The following is a 25,262-nucleotide window of genomic DNA, read 5'->3' as shown; positions in this document are numbered from 1 at the left end:
ATACAGAAGCCAGCCTGTTCAAGGCTCAGCCAGGACAGGGCCGCTGGCCAGTTACCAAAGGCTACATTCCTGCCAGGGGCCAAGGAAGTCCTGGTGCAGGCTGGGTTGTTTGGTTTTGAGGTGTGCTGGGGATGAAAGGCACCCTGGAAGTGGAAGGCTCGGTCATTCATTAATTAATTATAATTGAGGGTTTGTTCTTAAGAACGATCCTTTGAAATTACTTTCCATCAAACAGTAACTGCCACAAAGGCATCAGATGTTCAGACCATTCTCCATCTCCTCAGCATGAGTATTTTTATTCTAGAACCTGAGATTCTGATCTGGCTCTTCGCCTGGGAGTCCCTCCCACCCTCACTTTAGAGCTGGGGTGTGTTTGGGGCTGGGGAAGGCGTGTGTGTCTGTGCGCTTAAGGTCTACTTTTCAAAAGGAAATCTGTACCACACCAAATAGCCTTTTGTCAACTTCAGTCTGATCCTTTTCAGATAGATGGCCAAAGAAAAAAATCCCACAGAAAGATTAGAAAGACACCTGAGACTAATACCCACCTCATGCGGTGGGCCGCACCTCCCGGTTACAACAAGAAGGGAGAAGCAAACTGGTGTATTGATGTGGCTCTAAACAACAACAGTGTGTGTGAAGGCCCAAGGGCACTTCGGGATTGACCAAGAGGAAACACCTGTTGCACAATGATACGATCTTGTTGGTGCAGTTGTCAGGGAAGGGAACTCCCACAGTGAAGCGCATAAAACCATCCAGGGCAGTTTGGGGCGGCTCAGTTCTGCAGGGCCAGGGAGCGGAGCAGAACCCAGCCCTGCACCAAACACAGATGGGACCATGAACTCCAGCCACAGCTTCAGCCAGACCCCTTCTGGCTCCGTCCGTGGCACGGGAGGCAGCTGGGGCCAGCTGGGGAAGTTCCCTCGGGCTCCCAGTGTCCATGGGGGCGCCGGGGGTGACCGCATCTCCCTTTCCTTCAGCTCACCAAGGTGCCTGCCTCCTGGAGGCCCTTGGGGATCTAGAAGAGGCAATTCCCTCCCTGCTGCAAGTGGGAAGGAGGTGATGCAGAACCTCAATGATCGCCTGGCTTCCTACCTGGACAAGGTGCGTGCCCTGGAGGAGGCCAATGAGAAGCTCGAACGTCGTATCCTGAAGTGGCACGAGCAGAGAGATCCTGGCAGTAAGCAGAATTACTCCAAGTATGAGGAAAACATCAGCCACCTGCAGGAGCAGGTAAGATCATGGGCGACACTGGAACTCAAGAGGGGGCTGCATTTCCAGTCATGGGAGGAGAAATCAGTACAAAAGACAATTTCCAGGAAAAATGGCAAAAGAACTGAAAGTAATTATAAACAAAGGGATTGGAGGATATTTTCTTGTTATACCTTTTGGACTTGGGAAAGCCTGTGTTGTGTATTTCGTCCTCTATACATAAATTTTATGGAAAATCCAAAAAATGTAAGGCAACCAGGTGCTGTCTGGTGTCACTTGTGATACAGGAATGTTACAGTAACAATAAGGGCCGATATTCATCCCTCATGCTCAGGGCACAAGAGGCATAAGAGGCACAAGAGAGCGTTTGCTTTCTCATTACTTCAGTTCTGCTCCATCTCAAAAGTCCTGGCAAAAGCGTGATTACCCACAGAAAGAAAGGCCAAGTTCCCGATTCTGGAGATCATACCTAAAGGCTGTCACTCCACTAACAGATACATCTGTTGACATTCCTGGGTATTTCCTCTTGAGGGCTGCTAGAAGTTCTAAGTTCTGCTGCTCCCAATTCTAAAAAGGCATATTGCTAGGAAAAAAAAAATAAAATGGGCACAATTTTTGGAATCTTGGAGTTGGGATGGGTTATAGAGACTTCTTTAAAACAAAAAATATTTTCAACCAAACAATTAAAAAAAAAAAAGCTGAGCTTATACCTTCTGGAACACCTCACAACACTGATTAGAAGTGGAGGGAATCCAGTCGGCTCATAAATTATTTTTTAAAGCTATATAGCTTCCCTCTTATGTAAAGTGGTCCCAGAAAATTCCCTGTAAGATCATGATTTTACCCATCCTCGAAAGGGCATCACAGGTTTCCAATATTTATACAGTATGATTTCTCAACCCTTAGTCGTCCTTGCTTGAATGTAGGAAAGACCAATCAAGATAATATAAATCTGTCCTCATAATGAACCCTAATTATTGAATAATCAACCTAATAACTGACTGCATAATTACCCTAACTATATAGTACATGGTTGTCTTTATGGAAAAAACAAGGTGACTCAACAAACCACATCATATTTTTTTTCATTAATAAAGTTGCTTTTGTGTTAGAACGGAGAGAATAGAAGATTTTTGCAGATGGACAGCTGAGAACCTAACTCCCGAAAGAAACATGAGGTCAGACCTGGTCAAACAATTCACTAACTGACAGCAGAAAAAAGGGAAGAGGAAGGAAAACATTTATTAAGCCCTTATTGTATGCCAGCCTTCATGTAGGATTTTTTAATACACATTAGCTGAAAGCAGAAAGCTTTCTGCGCTGATGGAAACATTCAACGTTACCTGATTCAATTCTTACAATGACCCTGTAAAGAGACAGAAGCTCAGAGAGGTGAGGTAGTCACCAAAAGCCACCAGCAAGAGGCGGACATGGGATTCTAACTCAGATCTGTTTCTAAAAGCCTGACAATTTCCACACAACATGGTGCTCACTAGCCTACATCCTACAAAAATGGTACTGCTTGTAGAAATACTGCATTACAGTTGCATTGCTAATCAGACGACACACATTTCATACACATTATCTCATTCTGCGAAGCAAGTATTCTTACCCCAAATTTATAGATGAGGAGACTGAGACTGAGTGGTTGCCCAAATTCTTTGGAACAGAACTGAGTGAAGTGAGCAGGGGGCAATGCCAAGGAATGGGTGGCTTGCCCACTCTCTAAGCCTACTCTCTAAGCCCACTCTCTAAGCCTGGGATTCTGGGTTCTGACTTTAAATTCTGGGCTATATATTAAATTCAGGTTTGAATTCCACTCATTTCTGGATTACTTATTTTAGTTGTATTCTTTTCATGCTTGAAGAAAACAGTTCTTTGAAGTTGAGGTTGTACTATCTGTCCTGACCTCCACCACAGGCAAGAAAACAGAGACACAAGAGTACAACAACCCACAACAAGCAGGGACTGACCCCTTCCCAGGCCTTGATGAAATGCTATCAGTAGATACAGTGTTCTTCCAATCCCACTGTAGGGATCTTAAGTATTACTCAAAAAGTCTGTAAGAAAATGAGTTCAAAAATTAATCCAATCCTTTTGAAACACTGAGTTGGACTTTGTCATAAGGATATGTGTATTTTAGAATGGCTCTCAATAGTACCATATTTTGGCACTGTGGTTTATGATTTTAAAATTCTATTATCTTCTTCCTGGAACAAGATTACACACCCTGGAGCAACAATGCTATACAATACACCAACTCAAGTGTTTTAAAAGAATGAACTCAGAGCCTTGAGGGAAAATCCAGGTGATTAATTACAACACACAATGCAAAACCTATGCTTCACAAATTATTTCTCAACCCATCCTCATCATCCATTCATTACTGTGAAGGATGTCTCTGAAAGAGTGGCTGTATCATAATATTGCATCAGGTAAGCCTGAACAGGGGAAATAATTTTGGGTTTTAAATGTGCTCTGTATCAAATGCATTTCAGAATTCACCATTCATGTACTCTGAGAAGAATGCTGACTGAGGGAATCAGATTCACTTTTTTTTTTTAAAGATTTTACTTATTTATTTGACAGACAGAGAGCGTGAGAGAGGGAACCCACCAGAGGGAGTGGGAGAAGGAGAAGCAGGCTCCCCGCAGAGCAGGGAGCATGATGCGGGGCTCGATCCCAGGGTCCTAGGATCATAACCTGAGCTGAAGGCAGACACTTAACCACTGAGCTACCCAGGTGCCCCAGCATCAGAATCTCGATGTGGGTTTTACAACAGATAAATTACCAATTTAACTCAGAAAAGCCAAATAGGCCCACAGATTGTATTTTTTATTTTTCTGATTCCACAGAGGGAATACTGTTTGGTTTCTCTGGATGTCAGTCAAAAACTCAGCGCACAGGGTCCCCAAGCTTTTGAGGATGGAGCTGCTTAGATAACGGAACGAATAAAGAGCCTGGAAGGGAAAAGCATTGGTATGAAAGTCCCTAAGCAGCACTGGAGTGGGGAGACAAAGAAATATCCACAGAATCCTTTTTTAGAGCAAAGGAAGTAGTCATAGTACCTTTTGGAATCCACCAAAGGATGAAAGGAGTGGAGCAGGGTAGCAACCTGGTTATCCCCCACCACGAAGAGCAGAAGTTTGAGGATGTCTCTCAACATACAGAATCTGGGTTTTATCGAGTACAGACATTGGCTCTAATTACAAAAGTGCTGGCTTTTTACCTTCTTTTTTTTTGTTGTTTTTTTTTTTACTATATTCCCTACACTGTTTGTTTATTTATTTATTTATATTTATTTCTTTTCGGCGTAACAGAATTCATTGTTTATGCACCACCCCCAGTGCTCCATGCATACGTGCCTTCCATAATCCCCACCACCTGGCTCCCCCAATCTCCCACCCCCCACTGTACTTTTTATTCCCATGCCTCATTTATTTTGTAACTGGAAGTTTGCACCTCTTGATCCCATTTTCCTATTTCACCCACTTCCCTCCCCTCATCCTCTGGCAACCACCGGTTTGTTCCTTGCATTTATAAGTTCATTTCTGTCTGTTTGTTAGAATTCCATATATAAGTGAAATCATATAATATTTGTCTTTTTGACTTATTTCTTGTCTCTGTGGTATTTTTCTGACTTATTTCAACCAGTATATATCCCCTAGGCCCATCCATGTGGTTGAAAATGGTAGAATTGTTTTTTTAAAGATTTTATTTATATATTTGACAGACAGAGATCACAAGTAGGCAGAGAGGCAGGCAGAGAGAGAAGAAGGGAAGCAGGCTCCCCACTGAGCAGAGAGCCCGATGCGGGGCTCGATCCCAGGACACTGAGATCATGACCTGAGCCAAAGTCATAGGCTTAACCCACTGAGCCACCCAGGTGCCCCTAGAATTTTTTTTTAATGGTTTGGTAGTAGTATTCCATTATGTGTGTATGTATGTATGTATGTATGTATGTATACATATATATCTCTCACATCTTTTGTATCCATTCATCTATTGATGGACACTTAAGTTGGTTCCCTATCTTGGCTCCTATCAATAATGCTGCAATGACCACAGGGGTGTATACATGCTTTCAAATTGGTGAGGGTCTTTCTTCAGGTAAATACCCAGAAGTGGAATTATTGAGTCATTTGGCAGTTCTATTTCTAATTTTTTGAGAAGCCTCCATACTGTTTTTCCACAGTGGCTGTACCAATTCACCTTCCCATCAACAATGTATAAGGGTTCCCTCTTCCCCATATCCTCTCCAACACTTACTATATCTTATCTTTTTGCTACTAGCCAATTCTGACTTGTGTGAGGTGTTACCTTATTGTGATTTTCATTTGCAGTATCCAGATGATGAGTGATGCTGAGCATCTTTTCATGTGCCTTTTGGCCATCTGTATATCTTCTCAAAAGTTCTTATAAAAGAAAATTAAGGGATTAAAATCTTTTTTTAAAAAAAAGAAAATTAAGTACTCTACCGTTTTCTAAATTAATATAGTTTCAACTAATTCTTCTGAGTGTCTACAGTGTGCCCAGAATATGCTAAATATGTTACAATGTTATTGTGTTTAACCTCTTCTCATATAATTCTCATAATTCTCTGATGAAGTGGCTACTATTATTATTATTATTATTATTATTATTACTATTGCCATTTTATGGATGAAGAAACTGAGACTCAACAAGTTCACTCCGCTAGTAGGTACAAGAGCAGGACCCCAGGCTCTGCCTTTTGGGTTCCAGACACAGAGTTACTACCACCTCTGAATCCTGCATTCATGATACCAGATTCCAAGTAATCAGGGAAGCTTTGAATGGGTGCAGATCTTGAAACGGTGCCTTTGTATTGAGCTATAAATATGCGCTAAGGAAATCTTTTCCAAATAAAGGAATTATCTGTTCAAATGTATGGCAATGTCACAGGATTCTCTGCCTCCAGCTAAATCATGAAGTTTAGAGCTAGGACCTCTAGTAGTTTCTACTACAAACTCCTTACTTAACAGATGATGAAATCGAAACCCAGGAAATAGGGTGACTGACCCAAGTTCATGCCAATGGCCAGTAACAGGAAGTAAAGAAGAAAAATCCCCAGTTCCTGGTTCAGCACAATACTTGGCACAAAAATAAGTAGTATTATACTTTTGATGTTGAGACATCTTCCATCTAATTTTCCTGAAGACAGGGACATATATCAAATGAACACTACTCTGGTTACTACTACCTAGAAGAATTAACAAATCATGTACGTAAACACAACTGCTCAAGTAGAAACTTCCAATAGTAGTTTTCATGTTAAGGTTAAAAATCACATAAACATCTAGTAAAAGTCTTAACCAGAGGCTTTATCACAGTTAAAGTTTACTAAGCTGCCAAAAAGTTACTTCACTTAATATTTCAATAGCCACAGTTTGGGCATTCTCGTCATGGAATAATTTACAAACACTTACACATACCTACAAGTTATGTGAATGGCTATAGTCACTGTGGACAAAAAATAATTATGGCATGTGATGACTCTTATAAAATTCATTTAAAATCAGTTTGATGAACTAGTATCAGTGATATTTTGATACTTTGCTCAGTATCACTGATCAGAAACATGAATGCTACCACAGGGAAGAATTATGTTCATCTAAAATAACTATTGCAGTTGAAGGGAGCCAAACTAATAGTCACAATAAAAATAGAACTAGAACTTAAAACTCTTCTAACATCATCAGACGTGGGTGAGCTGAAACAAAACAGTAAGATATGTTCGCAGCGCTAGAAAGCCAGGAGGCCCTTTGAACGATGATTCTCTTTCCTCTTCCAATGTCATTCTTTTAGCATCGCCATCAATCCTACCCTGTCAAACTGAGTGTGAAGAAAGACAGTGAAGTGGCTGCAGACCACGTTCTTACTTTAAAAACCATTCTGATGCTTTGTACCTAGTAAGTGCTCGGCATTTACTGATTTGATTATTTGTTGTTCCACTGCCGGAAAAGAAGTCATCTATGCTAACAAGTCATATACCCAGGAAATACAGTCTTTGGAAATGCAGCTCTCCCATGGGAGTGTGTCTGACTTAAATGACTCTTAATGGGTGTTTTACAGATCATGGATGGTAAGATGACCAATGCTCAGATCATTCTTCTCATTGACAATGCCAGGATGGCAGTGGATGACTTTGGCCTCAAGTAAGTTGCTTCCTCACCCCATTGTGGGCAGTTTTCATTTGCTGTTTTTCTTTTGCTTTGTTTTGGAGGTTCCTCTTGTTTTTATTTTGCCAAAGGAAAATTTATTTCACCATTAGCCACATATAATATCTTTTTTTAATTAAATTTATTTATTTTCAGCATAACAGTATTCATTATTTTTTCACCACACCCAGTGCTCCATTCAATCCGTGCCCTCTATAATACCCACCACCTGGTACCCCAACCTCCCACCCTGCCCCCACTTCAAACCCCTCAGATTGTTTTTCAGAGTCCATAGTCTCTCATGATTCACAAATATAATCAAAAGGCATAACATGAACAAATACTTGACTGGAGCCTACTTTAAACAAACTGGATATAAAATACAGATACACCTTATAGCATGGGGAAATTTGAATATGAATCAAGCATTAGATGATTTTAAAGAGTTATTATCAGCTCGTTAAGGGTGATAATGTTATTATGCTTATTTAGAAAACTCCTGTTTTTATTTTTTTTATTTTATTTTAATTCCAGTAGTTAACATACAGTATTATTATTTGTGTGTTGTTACACCTATCAGGTGTATAATATAGTGATTCAGCACTTGCATACATCACCCAGTGCTCATCACAAGTACACTCCTTAATCCCCATCACCTCTTTCCTCCATCCCCCTACCCATTTTCCCTCAGGTAACCATCAGTTTGTTCTCCATAGTTAAAAGTATGTCCATCACTTAGATTTAACAGCTGTTAACATTTTGCTTCTCTCTTTTTTTTTTTTAAGATTTATTTACTTATTTGACTGACTCTTAATCTCACAAAACAAACTGAGGGTTGCTGGGGAGAGGGGGGTTATGAGAAGGGGGGTGGGGTTATGGACACTGGGGAGGGTATGTGCTTTGGTGAGTGCTATGAAGTGTGTAAACCTGGCGATTCACAGACCTGTACCCCTGGGGATAAAAATATATGTTTATAAAAAATAAAAAATTTTTAAAAACCAAAAAGAAGAAATTAAAGGTCTAATAAAAAAGATACTTCATGTCAAGGGAAAAAAAAAGATTTATTTACTTATTTGAGAGAGAGAGAGAGAGCATGTGGCAGGGAAATTCAGAGGGAGAGGAAAAGTAAGAATCTTAAGTAGACTCCACAGTGAGCACAGAGCCCAACATGGGGCTTGGTCTCAGGACCCTGAGATCATGACCCAAGCCAAAACGAAGAGTCAGATGCTTAACCAACTGAGCCACCCAGGTGCCCCCATTTTGCTTCACTCTTAACAAAAATGCTTTTTTTTTTTTTTAACGATGTATCCTAAGTATTTAGGGGGGAAATATCATAATGTCTATAATTTAGTTTAAAATACAAAATAGAGATGAAGCAAAATTTTAACAGTTAGTAAGTCTAAGCAATGGGCATATGACTGTTTATTAGTCAACAATCCTCTCTAATCAAAAACAACAACAACATTGAGTCACCATCAGAAAAACTTGCGTGAAACAGACATATGAGGGATTCTTGATGTGTTCATTTGCTCCTAACCTAAAAAGTACAAAATTCACCTCTAAAGTAAGGTGAATCCTTACAAGGCCATGGCCTTCCAACAACAGGTGTATTCTTCTCTTCCTTCCAACCAAAGGTATGAAAATGAACACTCCTTCAAGAAAGACCTGGAAATTGAAGTTGAAGGTCTCCGAAAGACCTTAGATGATCTGACCATTGTCACAACAGACCTGGAACAGGAGGTTGAAGGGATGAGGAAAGAGCTCATCCTTATGAAGAAGCGACATGAACAGGTAGGACTCCTCAGGAGCTCCTGGTAACCAGCACAGCTCTTAATCTGTACCTTCAGATGATTCAATAGCCCAGAAGAAACAACCATCTAAATGTCAGTCTTAGTTTCCTTCAACCTAAGTAATTATAAGGAATCATATAAACATCTAATTTTTCCATCTTCAAGGTTATCTATACAGTGTCAAATCCAATAGCCAAAATATGATCAAAATTAATGATGAATCAGTCAACAATTTTGCTAATAAACAATGTTTACCTAGACTAGTTTATGAATATGATCCTGCAAGAATAAATGCATGGGATTGAACTTCCTTCATTGACCCAATGTGCAGCAAATTGGGAGACAGTAGAATAAAGAGAATTTGCCACTAACCAAGGTAAATAAAACTAGTGGCAAAAATGAAGAATCTTAAAACGGAAGGAGGAGGAGGAGGGGAAAGAGGAGGAGGGAGAGGAGGAGAAGGAGAAGAAGAACATTAATCTCCATAAGCATTTAACTGACTTTGAAAAAGGTACCATCAATCTAAATTCCCTGAAACTCTGACGCAGTAAGAGAAAAGCAATCCCCATTTTAGGCAAATAAAATTGCTTAAGAACATCAAAGAACTTCAATTCTGAACAGTTGGTAAGACAGTGATTATTAATTAAACTTTTCCTATGGTTTCTTGATTTTCTTTTTTTTTAAAGATTTTATTTGAGAAAGAGAGAAACAGAGATAGTGACAGAGACAGAGAGAGAGAGCATGAGCAGGAAGGAGAGGGAGAAGTAGACTCCCTGCTGAGCAGGGTCCACCCCCCCCCATCCCGACTTGGGGCTCAATCCCAGGTTCCCAGGAGCATGACCTGAGCCAAAGGCAGACACTTAACCAACTGAGTCACCCAGGTGCCCCTCTTGATTTTCATGACATCCTATGGGTGTCAGCCCTACAGAGTCATAATGCATTGACAAGATATTAAAAATCTTTATACTTTTTGGCTTTGGGTTGCTGAACTGCCTCCCAAAATCTTTAGCCTCTAACCTGAAATGTTCAACAGTTGAATTATGCCACCACTTCACCCATGAACATGTGCTGGGTACTTTACATGCTATGGAAGCATGATTCTTTATGAAACATTTTCAACCAGGGATTAAGTCAATAATCACAGAGGTCATACAGAGGTCATTTGGTTACCTATCTAGTGCTTTTTTTTTTTTTTTTTTTACTTTATAAACTTATAACAGAAAAAAACATACAGTGTTTTGCCATCAACAAATAACTGAGAAACCAAACCACACCAGTAAAAGAAAAACAACCACAAAAGCTGAATTTTTTTTTTTTAGATTTTATTTATTTATTTGACAGAGAGAGATCACAAGTAGGCAGAGAGGCAGGCAGAGAGAGAGAGAGGAGGAAGCAGGCTCCCTGCTGAGCAGAGAGCCCAATGCGGGACTCGATCCCAGGACCCCGAGATCATGACCTGAGCCGAAGGCAGCGGCCTAACCCACTGAGCCACCCAGCCACCCTTAAAAGCTGAATTTTTAAAAGATCTGTTAACTGCTACCAATCAACACATCTCTGGCCTTCTGATTATCACAGCCAATTCATTTTCTTTCTGTTATTAAACAGGAAATGGAGGAACATCATGTCCCAAATGACTTCAAGGTCAGTGTGAAGGTGGATACAACCCCAGGAGAAGATCTGATCAAGGTCCTAGAGGATATGAGGCAGGAATATGAGTATATAATAAAGAAGAAGCATCAAGACCTGGACGCTTGGTATAAAGAGCAGGTAAAGGAAAGGAGTTCAAACTTCCCAAAGGTTCCATTGCCATGTAGTCCCAATGCCAATGCCTCTCTCCTTTGCTTGGTCTCCTAGTCAGCCACCATGGCCCAGGAGGTGGCCAGCCCAGCAGCTGTGCAGAGCAGCCAAAGTGACATCCATGAGCTGAAGCGCACTTTCCAGGCCCTGGAGATAGACCTGCAGGCACAGCACAACAGGGTGAGCCTGAGCTAGGGTCAGGTACCACCTCCTCCATGAAGCCTCTCTTGACATCTCTCCTGGGCTCCTCTCCCCAACTCCCTTGGGAGTTCCCACTTCTCATCCAAACTGTTCGTGGTGAGAAAGATAATAAGTGCTGTCATTTATTGAGGTGTCCACAATGTGCCACATTGTGTGCTAGGGGGTTCATTAATGTTAACTGCCATCAAACCTCACTTTAGCCTTTCCAGGTAGGTCTTCATGTTCTCATTTTAGGGATGAGGAAACCAAAGCTCCAGACAGTTAAGTAAATTTGGTCAAGATCACACAGATAGTGAGTGGCCAGTGGCAAAGCCACCTGGTGTTTAGGGAAAGGTATGAGGGTCCAGTAGGCCCTCATAATCTCTAGTAGTGCTCTCCCCACTTACAACCAGGCTGCCCCCTGAAACCCCAATACAAAAAAATTCTGGTGTCAACATGAATTGGTGGCAAATCCAGGCCAGGCTGACTCCAAAGTACTGTTCTGTCCATCATGTAGATGTCTTATCACCCAGTAAATTATAAATTCTTTTTTTAAAAGATTTTATTTATTTATTTGACAGGCAGAGATCACAAGTAGGCAGAGAGGTAGGCAAAGAGAGAGAAGAAGAAGCAGGCTCCCTGCTGAGCAGAGAGCCTGATGTGGGGCTCAATCCCAGGACTCTGAGATCATGACCTGAGCCGAAGACAGATGCTTAATCAACCCAGCCACCAAGGCATCCCTAAGACATAGTTTTTTGGGTTTGGTTTATTTATTTATTTAACAGAGAGAGAGAGAGAGATCACAAGTAGGCAGAGAGGCAGGCAGAGAGAGAGAGAGGAGGAAGCAGGCTCCCCGCTGAGCAGAAAGCCCGATGCGGGGCTCTATCTCAGGACCCTGAGATCATAACCTGAGCCAAAGGCAGAGGCTTTAACCCACTGAGCCACCCAGGAGCCCCAAATTATAACTTCTTATATCTAAGTCATTTCTATACTTTTCATGGTTTTTAGTAAAATGCTCTTTATGAGTGTCACAAGCACTCAAAATTCATTAAATCAAATCTATGATTTGATTCCCTTTGTAGCCTATCTGAATCTTCTAGTCATTCATCAGTATTATTTCCAAGTGCTACTCTGACCTTGATATTGAGGAGAAGTAATTGGTTCATTCTGTTGCCAGGTACACAAGATAAATTACTGTTATGCTTTAGGAATAAGTGATAGTGAACAGACATTTAAAATGTACACTGTCAAGGTGATAATAATGAGCACAGAAATAATTACAGTGTTTTATAGTTTTCAAAACATTTGGACCTACAGTATTTCACAACAACCCTGTGAGGTCAGCAAGACATTGACATTCATTTTCATGCATTCTACTATCTGACATGATTCTAAGTACTAAGGATTTTATCATAAGGGAATTTACATTCTAGTGTGGATGACAGATCATCAAAATATATAATGTGTGAGTTGGAGAAAACGGCTACCAAGAAATGGAGCATGGAATGGGGAAGTCAGGCATGCTGGAGTGCAGAGCTGCATTTTAAACACGGTGGTCAGGAAAGGTTTTTACTGTTGAGGTGACAGTTGAGCAAAAAACCTAGAAGTGGTAAAGAAGTGCATTCTGTGGCTACAGAGAGGGGATTCCAGGGGGAGGGAACAACAAAGGCAAAAGCCCTGAGGCATGGGTGTTTCAGACGGGTTGGAGGAAGAGCAGGGAAGCCAATGTTTCTGTAGAGAGCGTACAAAGAGAAGAAAGATCAGAAGAGGGAAGGGAAGGGAAGGCCGTTGGGGTAAGGATGGGAGTCAGACTGTATCTTGGCCCCTGGAGGGAGGTCCAGAGGACTTTGGAACAGCAGGTATATGGACAACTCTTTGAGGAGCTTTGCTGTAGGTGAAGGAGAGCAGAGAAACTGGATGACAACTGAAGGTGGATATGGATTTAAGAGAGGAAAATTTTAAAGTGGGAGAAATTATTCCATTTGAAAGTCGATGGGAAGAATCTGGTATAGAGGAAGATATGAATGATGCGAGAAGGCGCGCAGTTGCTAAAATGACTGGAGCACAGACAGCTCAAGCATAGGAACAGGAGGGAAACAAGAACCTGGACCCAGGTTCACGTATGTGGGTGGAATTAATGGTGGGAGCTTGTGGGAATTGTCTCCTGATGGCTTTGATTTCCTCCGTAACGCAGGAAGCAAGGCCATGGGCTTATTAGAAAAGGGGGAGGGAAAAGGGTGTCTGAGGACGGAGGAGAAGGAATGCAGTATAGCCCTCTGGGAGAACAGGAGAGTAATGAGTGCAGGCCAGGCAACATGAAGTGCCCCGTGAAAGTCAAAAGCCATCATCAAGGGAAAGCACCCAGCACAGTTACGAGTTTCTCCTGAAGATTAAAATTACGTGCGCCAGAAAAGCAGGTGGGAAATCCAAACAGAACAGGGACTTGAACTCAGTTCTCTGTACCCTAGTGCAGCAACGTCACTGTGCAGCTTTTAGTATTTCCTCAGTAATGACAAGCTGTCACCATTGCCATAATGAACAAGTATTGCTTGGGACGATGGTTGCCAGATTGACCAAATTAAAATATAGGCCATCCAGTAAAATCTGAATTTCAGATACAAAACAAAGGTTTTTGTTGTTGTTGTTGCTGTTCATTTGTTTTTGTTTTTGTTTTTTACTATAAGTATGTCCCATGCAATACTGAGGCAATTTTTAGGACATACTTGTACTAAAAAATTACTCATTGCTCATTTGAAATTCAAATTTAACAAGGCGCTATTTTATCCGGTACTCCTACTTGAGACCCTACTCTGAATATATAAAGAGACAGCAGTTCAGTTATTGTTTCACCCAGCAGTTTTCCATCTGGGTACAGACAAAATGTAAGCATGAGGAGGTGAGGAACAGATCAGGGCAAGGCAGCACACACCCAATCCCAAATGAGTAGCATATACAACAAACACTGCAGGAATGTAACAAAGTTGCCAAGAGCTCCCCCAACACAAAGATATGCCCAGAAAATGGGCTTCAAAAGTCCTGACTCTGGTCCACTTGTCACCCCCCCCCCCAAACCTGTAAGTCAGCCAGCTGCTCACCTTTGCCTCCCAGGAGCCGCCAAGACACCTAGCAGAGTGATTGGTGTATTGTAACTACTCAACAAGCCCACATTTTGAAGCAATCAAGCCATCAGTCAATTAATAGAAGAAACTTCGTTTCCTCTTTCAGAAATCTGCTTTAGAGAACATGTTATCAGAGACCCAGTCTCGGTACTCCTGCCAGCTCCAGGACATGCAACGGGTCATCTCCCACTATGAGGAAGAACTGATGCAGCTCCGCCATGACCTGGAGCGTCAGCACAACGAATACAAGGTCCTCCTGGGCATCAAGACCCACCTAGAGAAGGAAATTGCCACCTACCACCAGCTCCTGGAGGGAAAGAGTGAGGGGTAAGGCAAAAGCTGGCAGGGGAGGAAGATGGAAAGAGCATCAAGTTTTTGTGGGTGCATTCATATACCCCAGGGTTCTGTTAGCAATCCTCATTCTAGAGAAAGAAAGGTTTATGTTGAATTTCTTCCGGACATTTAGATCAGGTTAAATTTCATTAAGTAGCAAGTATGAATTAATCAATTGTTATTCCCACAGCACTAAGATTTGAGGTCAATAGTGAAAATTAATATAATAAAATCTCTAGAAAGAAACAACTAGGAAGGTTTGGCTATGGTGTTTCCCACAAGAAATGCACACAATTTTGGCTAAACACATACACACCACCACCACCACCACCACCAAAAACACAACAACAACAACAACAGAAGGAAATATTTTAGCCTGAGAGCAGGAAAAGAGTCCTAAGAAATTGAGAAATCTAGATTCTTCAATCTGGTATTACTGACCAACTTGTCCAGGAAGAAAAAAAAAGGGGGGGGGCACATATATTCTATGACCCAAGAGAAAGGGTTAGTTTTTTAAAAGATACATAAATAGGGGTACCTGGTTGGCTCAATCAGCAGAGCATGTGGCTCTTAATCTTAGGGTCAAACCCCACATTGGGTGAAGAGATTGTTTAAATAAACTTTAAAAAACAAAATAAAATAAATAAAAATACATAAATAAAAGACAGACCAAATCCTGAACAGTCTGAAAATCCCAGGGATTCCAGACTTCAAACCCAGATCCTGGAAAGGATCCCAGTGGAGGCAAAGCCTAGAGGCAGCTGAAATAATGGAGGTGGTATGACAGACTTCCCTTGACCCCAGGGTCAGTTGGAGGAGGTACTCACTTCCTTCTGGATCCAGGAAGGGTTTCCCATGAACTCGTGACCTTGAGACTACACAGCTCAATTATCCTTATTAAAGAGCTATGAATTTACAAGCAGGCAAACGAGGTTAGTTCACCTTAATGAGTTTTTATTATTGTTGCTAACACTAGAATGAGCTGTAACTCTTATCATTTTTATAGGACAATGGAGGAATCAAAGTCAAGTGTGGAAGGTAAGAAAAATTTCTTTCATTGTTCGAATCTACTTTTTAAAAATGAATCAACATGTTTATTCATTCTATAGGACTCACATCATCTATAGTACTCATAATCCTTAGTGTACTCCCAAGTATCCCGTGTTCGATTTTTATTTTACTTGCAGATGTCCAGGAATTTTTAATTAACTTAAAGTAGATAAAAAAGAAAAAAGTGTGCTCTCAGTGTTGTCTTCAATAATATATATGCAAGTTCTCTGCCAGCAGTAAAGCAGATAGCAATGATCATTCATACTATTAGATCTCTGTCAAGTTATAGAGTCTGTTTACTAAACTCCTAGGAGTTTACAAGAAAACAATTTCACATAATTTCCCAAACTACATTCTGTTGAACATTAGTGTTCCCTAAGACTTTGTGTATTACAAAAGATGTGTCCCATGGACTGAAATGGTTGAAATACTAGGTTCTACCATCCTCTTCATGAACAGTCATGCATTTCAGTAAGTTAAAGATGGACCAGCCATCTCACTGCTGTGAGGAAGAAAAGGAACAGGAAAGACAAGGAAACATCAAAAGTTTTACTTTGCTTAACTTGGTGTCACCGAATGTCTTTGACCTAGGAACCCTACTTTCTGAGATTTTCTTTAAGGTCTCACAGAAAAGTTCTAAGAAACCACAGGCTGGAACAAGTGGCACTTTTCTGATTAGTTTGTGGTAAAAATGTTCTAAGGCATTAGAGATTCGGATAATTGGGGTTCCAGGCACCATCAAAGGCAGCTTGTCTAATTGCTACCCCTCTATAAGATATCAACAAATGGTCCTTCAGTCTCTCTTTACACATGTCCAGGAATGGGGAACCCATTACTTGAAGGAGTGGCCCAATCTACTGTTGGAAAGTTTGATTTTAACAAAGTTCTCCCTGTATCTTTCTTAATGTCAAGTCTTCCCTTTGGTCTGAATCAGTGTCCTGGTGTGTCGACAAAACACATATTCAAATAAGCCATAACTTCAAAAACAATGACCATGATAAACATCCCTGGCCTCTCACCCATTCTTCATGTTTTCTAGATGTTTAAATGAGGTGCCCAGAATGGCATTTAGTTCTCTGTTAGCTCACAGAATCTATGATACAAGTGCAACAAAGCCTCCATAAGCAGGAAGACCTTTTTAAGAGTAGGTACTCAGAGCCTAGATTCTGTATCAAGCAAGCCTAGGATGCAGGTCTTGGCCTTTAGAAGGTAACACTATTCACACACCCTCGTTTCCTGGAGGGTGGGAGGAAAAACCCTCCTTGGTGAGATCTCTTCACTCCACCAAAGCCCACCATATTGCTGAGTGATCATTTTGGAAGGGACAGAGAAGCTTCAGGTATTGAGAGCAGGGAACTAAAAATGAGTATTTCAGATGGTGGGAGAAGCATGGCAGTGACCTGTTCATTGCTTTTTCCCTCAGCTCCAAAGATCAAGGCCATCACACAGGAGAGTGTCAACGGAAGAATAATTCTTTCTCAAGTGAATGAGATCCAAAAGTGTGCCTAAGGCCAATAAAAGTTTCTGCCTATTGTAAGAACTACTTTTCTCCAATGGAAATCCTTGCCCAGACACGATTGGGTGAGTCCTAAGATATATCCTTGGAGTTATCAAACTCAGAAGCTTTTTTTTTTTCTCTGTAACAATCTCACCAGATATTCTATAATGATCTTAATATATTGCTGCACTTTTTGAGTCAAATTATGTGTTCATGAGCATTTTTCAAGCTCTACTTTCCTACTACAATCTTCAGATTGCCATCACTACATTTCTGTTTTGTAGCCAATAAAATGCTATGCCAGCGGCATCATGTCTCTGTTTATATCACATCATATTCATGTCATTTTTATATCAAAGTCTCATCCTAGCAAGGGATTCTCAGGGCACTGTCCATGAAAGAAGGGGACCTTAATGCTTTGAACTATTCCACAGCAGTCAAATGCTGGGCAGAATTGTTACCTTGCAGCCATGCAACCTAGGGACAAGATGTGGCTCATGAGGCTCTCCAGACCTCTGCCAGCAGGAAGTGGGGGGAGACACAGAGGAGGGGAGGCCTGGAAATCTTCACTGAGAATGTGAGATGACCAAAAATTATTCTAGTTCACACACATACATAACCTTAAGGGCCTAAAAGGAAGCTTAAGCTAGAAAAGGGAATTCAGGGCCAGAGGAGCCCTTATTACAAATAGACACTAAGCCCAGAAAAGGGGAAGTGACTTGTCCAAGACCCATAATGCAAATATTAGGATCCTGAGTATTATGTTGAGGTGGAGTATGGGCTGAAGCACAGAGACTATGCACCTCTGTTCTCTCAAAAATATGCATTTTTCTCAAACTGTAGCAGTGTGTGCCACTGTTCCAGGGCTGGGGCAGGAGGAATGCTGGAGAAAAGGAAGCTAGAAATCCATATATCTGCTAAGGCCTCATCAGAATGCTGTATACAGAATTATAGGTTGTTCACAATTTAAGGGACCACAAGCACAGGCTAGTCAAACTCTCCCATTTTACAGACAAATAAATTGAGGCCCAGAACATTAAAGGCATTTACTCAAACACTTACTGGATTGTTGCTAGTCTAGATCCAGCTCTCTCGAGTCCATTAACAGTTATGAAACTTAAAATGGTGTAATGTAGTTCCATTATTATCTAACACATTGGCAATACCCCATTTGTCTTTTGTCTCTGTGTTTTAATACTTTCTTGGAAAGGATTGCTTTTTTTTTTTTATTAAATTTATTTATTTTCAGCATAACAGTATTCATTATTTTTTCACCATACCCAGTGCTCCGTGCAATCCATGCCCTCTATAACACCCACCACCTGGTACCCCAACCTCCCACCCCCCCGCCATGACTTCAAACCCCTCAGATTGTTTTTCAGAGTCCATAGTCTCTGGATGTTTTCTGAACTGGGCATCTGTCAAAACTGAATTGGTCTTTCCTTAAGGCATTAATCAGTGTTTCTGATTCTTAATGCCCAAAGAATGGAAAACCAACCCATACCAATCTGAAATTAGGCAAAAGGAACCCAAGATAATTACAACATTGCAAAAATGTGTTATTGGTTTCACTGAAATATACTAATTCTCTGGAGTATAATTATAAATGTATCTGTACTATGTGGCTACTTCAGAGAATCTCAAAAATAACCAATACACCAACAACTTCAATGAATTTTCTTTGTGCAGTATTTGTCTGTGGAGAAGTTTGATGTTTTGAGGGACAAGAGGAGACACATATTAGACTCCATTATTTCTCTTTTTCTATTTCATTTTACTACAAGAACTTCCTTACATTAATGAGGTACTAGAATCTCAAGGCAGATCTAAAAATTAAATTGTTTCCATTTTAGCACCAATTTACTCTGCAATTTTAGACATTATTATCTCTTTCTTAAAATCTAGAAATTATGCATTAAATATACATATTTTCTCAAGGTGAAGTTTGAGCATTGCTAGCAAAATCTTTTGAAGTACATTTTTTAAAAATGTGATAAGCTGAAGAGAAAGTTATAATACTATGCCCAGAAAATAATCACTAATCTTCCATTTACCATCATAATTTATATATTATTTGGTAACAGGAAATCATAACATAATGAATAATTTTTCAGGCAAGGGGCTAAAATATCCTTAAAGTGTTATTAATTTTTACTGTATTGATTAAGGTGATCAATTCATCCCAGTTTGCCCAGGAAACCCTTCAGTTCTAGGCAAATGGGGGTGTTTGGTCACCCTAGTAATAATTAATTGCTCTTGCCTCAGCCCATTTAAGTAACTATAACTATACCACATACTGGGTGGCTTCTAAACAATAGAAATTTATTTCTCACAGTTCTGATGGCTGAGAAGTTCAAGATCAAGGCACCAGCATGGTTGTGTTCTGTTGAAGGCTTTCATCCTGGTTCACAGCTTGTGTCCTTGAATGGGAGAAGAGGCCAGGGAGATCTTGAGGTCTCTTTTGTAAGAAAACCCATTCGTGAGGGCTCTACTCTCATGACCTAAGCACCTTCCAAATGTCTCACCTACTAAAACCATCACCTGTAGGGGTTAGGATTTTAATATATGAATTTTTTAGGCCATACCATCTCTACTTCACTAAGTAGAGACAAGCAGAAAAATTAAACAATTTATCTGAATAAAGAGGTGTAGCACCTGAGTGGCTCGGCTGGTTGAGCATCTGACTCTTCATTTCAGCTCAGGTTATGATCTCAGGGTTGTGGGGTTGAGCCCCATGTCAGGCCCCATGTTTAGCACGGAGTCTGCTAGAGATTCTCTCCCTCTTCTTCTCCCTCTACCCCTCCCCCTGTTTGCTCGCTCTCTCTCTAAAATAAATAAATCTTTAAGAAAAAAAGACAATTGCATGTGAGGCAATACAGAATAACTTCTCCCCTGCATCTAAATTACCTCGAAAATATTTCAAAATACCCATTGCAAATTGATTAGTGCCTACATGTTTTGGTGAGTTACTAATCACAGATGTTTTCATTTGTATTTGGTTTTGACCAGCACACACCCAAACCACATAAAACAGTTAGTAATAAGTTATATTGTTTTCATTCTAGAAACACTTTAAGCAAATAGCGCCTGTTCTATTACCCAAGACCCAACTAAACAAATAGTTGGCTAACCCAGAGAAATATAAAGTATTGCTTCAGAATTTAATATTTATGGCAACATATTTTCCAACAGTACCATAACATGGTTGAGTGGATTGATCCATCTAATGTATGCCCAGCCAATCAAATACATGCCTTTACTTAATGTTTATTTTTCCATTAATGCTTTTATACACCTACCCTGTTAATGATGCATGAAATTGAGAACTAAACTTATAAAAATTTATTATTGAGGAATGTAGCAATTGTACATTAGGGGAAGAGGTCATGAGGTTGAGAAGAGGGCAAGGACCATAGGAAAAAATGATCAGAGAAAGAGATCCCAGAAAATTTCTTTAGGGCAGAGGTCCTCAAACTCAGCTGCATTTCAGGATCTCCTGGGAGATTTAAAAATTCTAATGGCCAGCCCATGATGGATCAATTAAATCATGGTTTTTGAAGGTCAGGACCCAGGCAAATACATTTGAAAGATCCCCAAATAATTACAACATATAGACAAATTTGAGAACCTACTGCTTCTCAAGTAGCTTCAGGTGAGTGCTTCTATATTTGTATGTTTCCCATATTACTAATTGTTTAATACTGTTGTAAGAATGAATGACAGCTAAATGAAAAGTAAAAGCTTCCAAATGCTTGTGAAGATAAGACTTTCATTTTACCAGACTGGAAGCTCCTTCCAAAAGGACAGCTGAATAAAAACTTAGAGGTAAGACAAATACTGAAATGTATTTCACAAAACTCTGCAAATTTACTTCTACCTAATCTTTGTAAAATCCCTTTCAGTTGCTTAATCAAATATTTTCCCAAGGTGTTATGCTCCTGTAATGCATTTCTATGATGAAAATTTGCCGTGTTATTTTAGCCTCTTCATTTCCTTTACCTCTTATTTTTTTTATTTTATTTATTTTCAGTGTAACAGAATTCATTGTTTATGCACCACACCCAGTGTTCCATGCAATATGTGCCCTCCATAATACCTACCACCAAGCTTCCCCAACCTCCCACCCCCTACCCCTTCAAAACCCTCAGATTGTTTTTCAGAGTCCATAGTCTCTCATGGCTCATCTCCCCCTCCAATTTCCCTCAGCTCCCTTTTCCTCTATATCTCCCCATGTCCTCCATGTTATTTCTTATGCTCCACAAAAAAGTGAAACCATATGATAATTGACTTTCTCTGCTTGACTTATTTCACTCAGCATAATCTCTTCCAGTCCTGTCCATGTTGACACAAAAGTTGGGTATTCATCATTTCTGATGGAGGCATAATACTCCATAGTGTATATGGACCACATCTTCCTTATCCATTCGTCCGTTGAAGGGCATCTTGGTTCTTTCCACAGCTTGGCGACCATAGCCATTGCTGCTATGAACATTGGAGTAAAGATGGCCCTTCTTTTCACTACATCTGTATCTTTGGGGTAAATACCCAGACAAAAGGCTGATATCCAGGATCTATAAAGAATTTCTCAAACTCAAAACACACAAAACAGATAATCATGTCAAAAAATGGGCAGAAGACCTGAACAGACACTTTTCCAATGAAGACATACAAATGGCTATCAGACACATGAGAAAATGTTCATCTTACTTTTTTTTTTTAATAGCAAAGCAAAATAGTAACATATGCAGGTAAGAGATTCATAGGAAAACATCCCTAAGCCAAGTGACTAAAAAATTTAATTTTTAGGGACACCTAAGTAAATCTTTCCTTAAAGTAATATCAGATTATTTTAGTATTTCCTGAATGCACATTTTACATTTCTCTAATAATCAAGTTAATCAGGCATCGCATGGAGGCCAAACAAAAAAATAGCAGCATTAGAAGAAAACAGCAATCAATTGATTGAACCTTCTTGGTAAAGAGATGAAGAAGCTAAAGTCTAGAAAAGTTAGCCCAACTCTCCTGGGACTCATATCTCATATACATATCTCTATATGTAGCATCCCTGACATATGGAAACATCAAAATTGAAAAAAGCACCATATAATTTTTAAAACTCATAGTAAATTAAAAATAATAATTCTAAATGTATGAACAATTGAAAAACAAAAATAATTAAGGTATGAGCTTTTAAGGGAAACAATTTGTAAAAATGCTAATAATTGCTAGAGAAAAGTAAGCCTGTAATAGGTACTAAAGTTTAGATGTTCTTATTTTCTATACAGATGATCTTAAATATAAATTATTTAGAGGCGCCTGGGTGGCTCAGTGGGTTAAAGCCTCTGCCTTCGGCTCAGGTCATAATCCCAGGGTCCTGGGATAAAGCCCCACATCCGGCTCTCTGCTTGGTAGGGAGCCTGCTTCTCCATCTCTCTCTCTGCCTGCCTCTCTGCCTACCTGTGATCTCTCTGTCAAATAAATGAAATCTTTAAATATATATATATATATATATATATATATGTAAATTATTTAATGATAGCTTTATATAGCATGGAGTTTTCTTAAAGTTTACATTGTGTCAAATAATATAGCATACCATTTCTTTGGAATTAAAAATAACATAATTCTAAAAATACATTTTATGGACATTAAGCAACACCATTCCATAGTTACATATATACCTATCTAGCTTTTCACAATAGAACATGGATACTAAATAGTAGCATCATTTTCTGGCTATGTAGTGGATACTGGTGGCCTCAGTGAATCCACACCACCAAGTCTCAGGCCTTTCTATAGTCTTTCCCACATAGATTCTGAGCTTGACCATGTGACTTGATTTGGCCAATGGAATATCAACAAGCAAGACACAAGCAGAGATTTAATAAATGCTTACACATGAGGCTTATATCTTCTTAGAATTTCCCTCTAGGAAGCCAGCTGCCATATGAGAAGTTCATTTACCCTGATACTACCATGCTGTGAGGTCTAAGCTAGCCTCACAGAGAGTCCACATGGAAAACTGAGGAACACAGCCAACAGGCATAACTGATGGTCCAGATGTATGACTCTGCTCCAACCATTCCAGCTGGTTTCAGCCATTCAAGCCAAACAGGCTGAGGCCCCAGACATCATGGAGCAGAGGTAAGTCAGCCCCAATATTCTGAATCTGAAATTCTGAACCACAAAATTACAAACAAATAAAATGGTTACTGTTTTAAGCCAGTAAGTTTGGGAGAAGTTTTTCGCATGACTACAGATTACAAAACACAGTATTTAAAATAAGAGACCATTATTTGTTCCATGACAATAGCTAGTTTAAGTCTGGTCTCAACATTTCAACCAGGATTTTAGTCATTTTAACAGTTAAATTGATCTCTGTGGAAGTCCTGGTCCAATAACCATAGATGAAACACCAAAGCATCCAAGAGAAAAGTCAAGATTCTCACTCTCCAGAGACAGCAGAAGTAAAGCCATTGCCCATGTATGTATGTTTACAGCTCTCCTCTCTGCCTCTTCACAACGGGTACCAAGCAGTGTAACTCCAACCGAAAAAGCAGGGACATCCTCTGCTCTTCCCTCAAGCACACCAGGATGCCCACATAAATTTTTCTTCTTCTTATCTTTGAGTTTTGATTCCTTCTGACTCTGTCTTTAAGTTCCTCATTCCAGGGACATTAACAACTTCTCTATAAATATGCTAATGGTAAGTATCACGCAGATCAAGAGCTTCACTGAAAGGTGATCTGGTTTCAATGTAGGTGAGCAATGTTCTCCTTCACTTAGAAACTATAAGGCCTCTTACAAATTAAGATGATCATGATTATCAGGTAGCTCTTATTTATAACTTTTAACTTTTTAAGTCATTATGACTCTTGACCATTGTCTATTCATTCTAGGCACATCTCTTCAGTATACTATTATGGCAATAAATGCTTTCAAGATTTTTGGTGTTTGTATACACCCTCTGATGTGTTTTGTTGGTTATTTGTGTATCAAAACAACGTTGGTTTCTCTTCCTCACTACATGACTGAGATCATTTCCATGTGGGTGAGTCATTCACCATCTCATTTATGCTATCACAACATCTATTTGTCACCTTATTTCTGAAGAGGATGAGTGTGTTTCTAAAATATATTTGCAGTGAGGTCATGCAGAAAGGAAAAGATGACAGTGCCTCTGATATACTTCATGATCTGACCTAAATTAGGTTTATTGAAAAACTCTTGCGTATATGTGTCTCTGTATGTGTTTGTTATACCAGTACATGGACTGTCCTATGCATCAAAACTCTTTAAAATTTAAATTAGAAACCATCTAATAAAATTATGAGTCACTGAATAAAAACTATATACCAATTTTTGCTAGTTTTAAAGTATGCATACACAACAGGCAGAAGATATGAACAGGCACTTCTCCAAAGAAGACATACAAATGGCTAACAGACATGTGAAAAAATGTTCATCATCATTAGCCATCAGGGAAATTCAAATCAAAATTTGAAAAGGTGAAATACCACCTTACACCAGTTAGAATGGCAAAACTTGACAAAGCAAGATACAACAAATATTGGAGAGGTTGTGGAGAAAGGGGAACCCTCTTACACTGTTGGTAGGAATGCAAAGTGGTACAGCCACTTTAGAAAACAATGTGGAGGCTCCTCAAAAAATATATAGATATGTAGAGGAATATAGAGGAATATAGAATATAGGAAAATAGAGCTACCCTATGACCCAGCAATTGCACTACTGGGCATTTAACCTAAAGATACAGTTGTAGTGAAAAGAAGGGCCACATGCACCCCAATGTTCATAGCAGCAATGACAACAACAGCCAAACTATAGAAGAGCTGAGATGCCCTTCAGCAGACAAATGGATAACGAAGATGAAAGAAGATGTGGTACATATACACAATGGAATATTAATCAACCATCAGAAAGGACGAATACCCAAATTTTGCATCAACATGGATGGGATTGGAAGAGATGATGCTAAGTGAAATAAGTCAAGTACAGAAAGTCAATTATATGGTTTCACTTATTTGTGGAACATAAGAAATATCATGGAGGACATTAGGAGAAGGAAGGGAAAAATGAAGGGGGCGTG

At 39.8% G+C, this 25,262-nt stretch overlaps 1 protein-coding gene and 1 long non-coding RNA gene across 2 annotated transcripts in view; one reads left to right on the top strand and one right to left on the bottom strand.

Moving 5' to 3' along the window:
* Window positions 1–25,262, bottom strand: part of LOC309851212 — a 132,254-nt gene that overhangs the window by 22,667 nt on the left and 84,325 nt on the right. The window lies entirely within an intron of this gene.
* Window positions 679–17,460, top strand: KRT23 (keratin 23). Its single transcript, XM_082706061.1, has 8 exons — window positions 679–1,230; window positions 7,303–7,385; window positions 9,023–9,179; window positions 10,784–10,945; window positions 11,033–11,155; window positions 14,381–14,601; window positions 15,614–15,645; window positions 17,081–17,460. Exons 1-8 carry the CDS (start codon window positions 835–837, stop codon window positions 17,164–17,166), a joined length of 1,260 nt encoding a protein of 419 aa, XP_082562187.1. The 5' UTR covers window positions 679–834; the 3' UTR covers window positions 17,167–17,460.

This window comes from Mustela nivalis (assembly GCF_964662115.1).
Source record: "Mustela nivalis genome assembly, chromosome: 17".
Classification (NCBI taxonomy): Eukaryota; Metazoa; Chordata; class Mammalia; order Carnivora; family Mustelidae; genus Mustela; species Mustela nivalis.
This window is presented reverse-complemented; position numbering and strand designations above follow the sequence as displayed.

What these genes read in the sequence shown, in the direction of transcription:
- KRT23 (XM_082706061.1), top strand. Translation starts at nt 835, where the DNA reads ATGAACTCCAGCCACAGCTTCAGCCAGACCCCTTCTGGCTCCGTCCGT. An exon ending in GTGGATGACTTTGGCCTCAA is followed by an intron (nt 7,386 to 9,022) that starts GTAAGTTGCTTC and finishes TTCCAACCAAAG; the next exon opens with GTATGAAAATGAACACTCCT. An exon ending in ATCAAAGTCAAGTGTGGAAG is followed by an intron (nt 15,646 to 17,080) that starts GTAAGAAAAATT and finishes TTTTTCCCTCAG; the next exon opens with CTCCAAAGATCAAGGCCATC.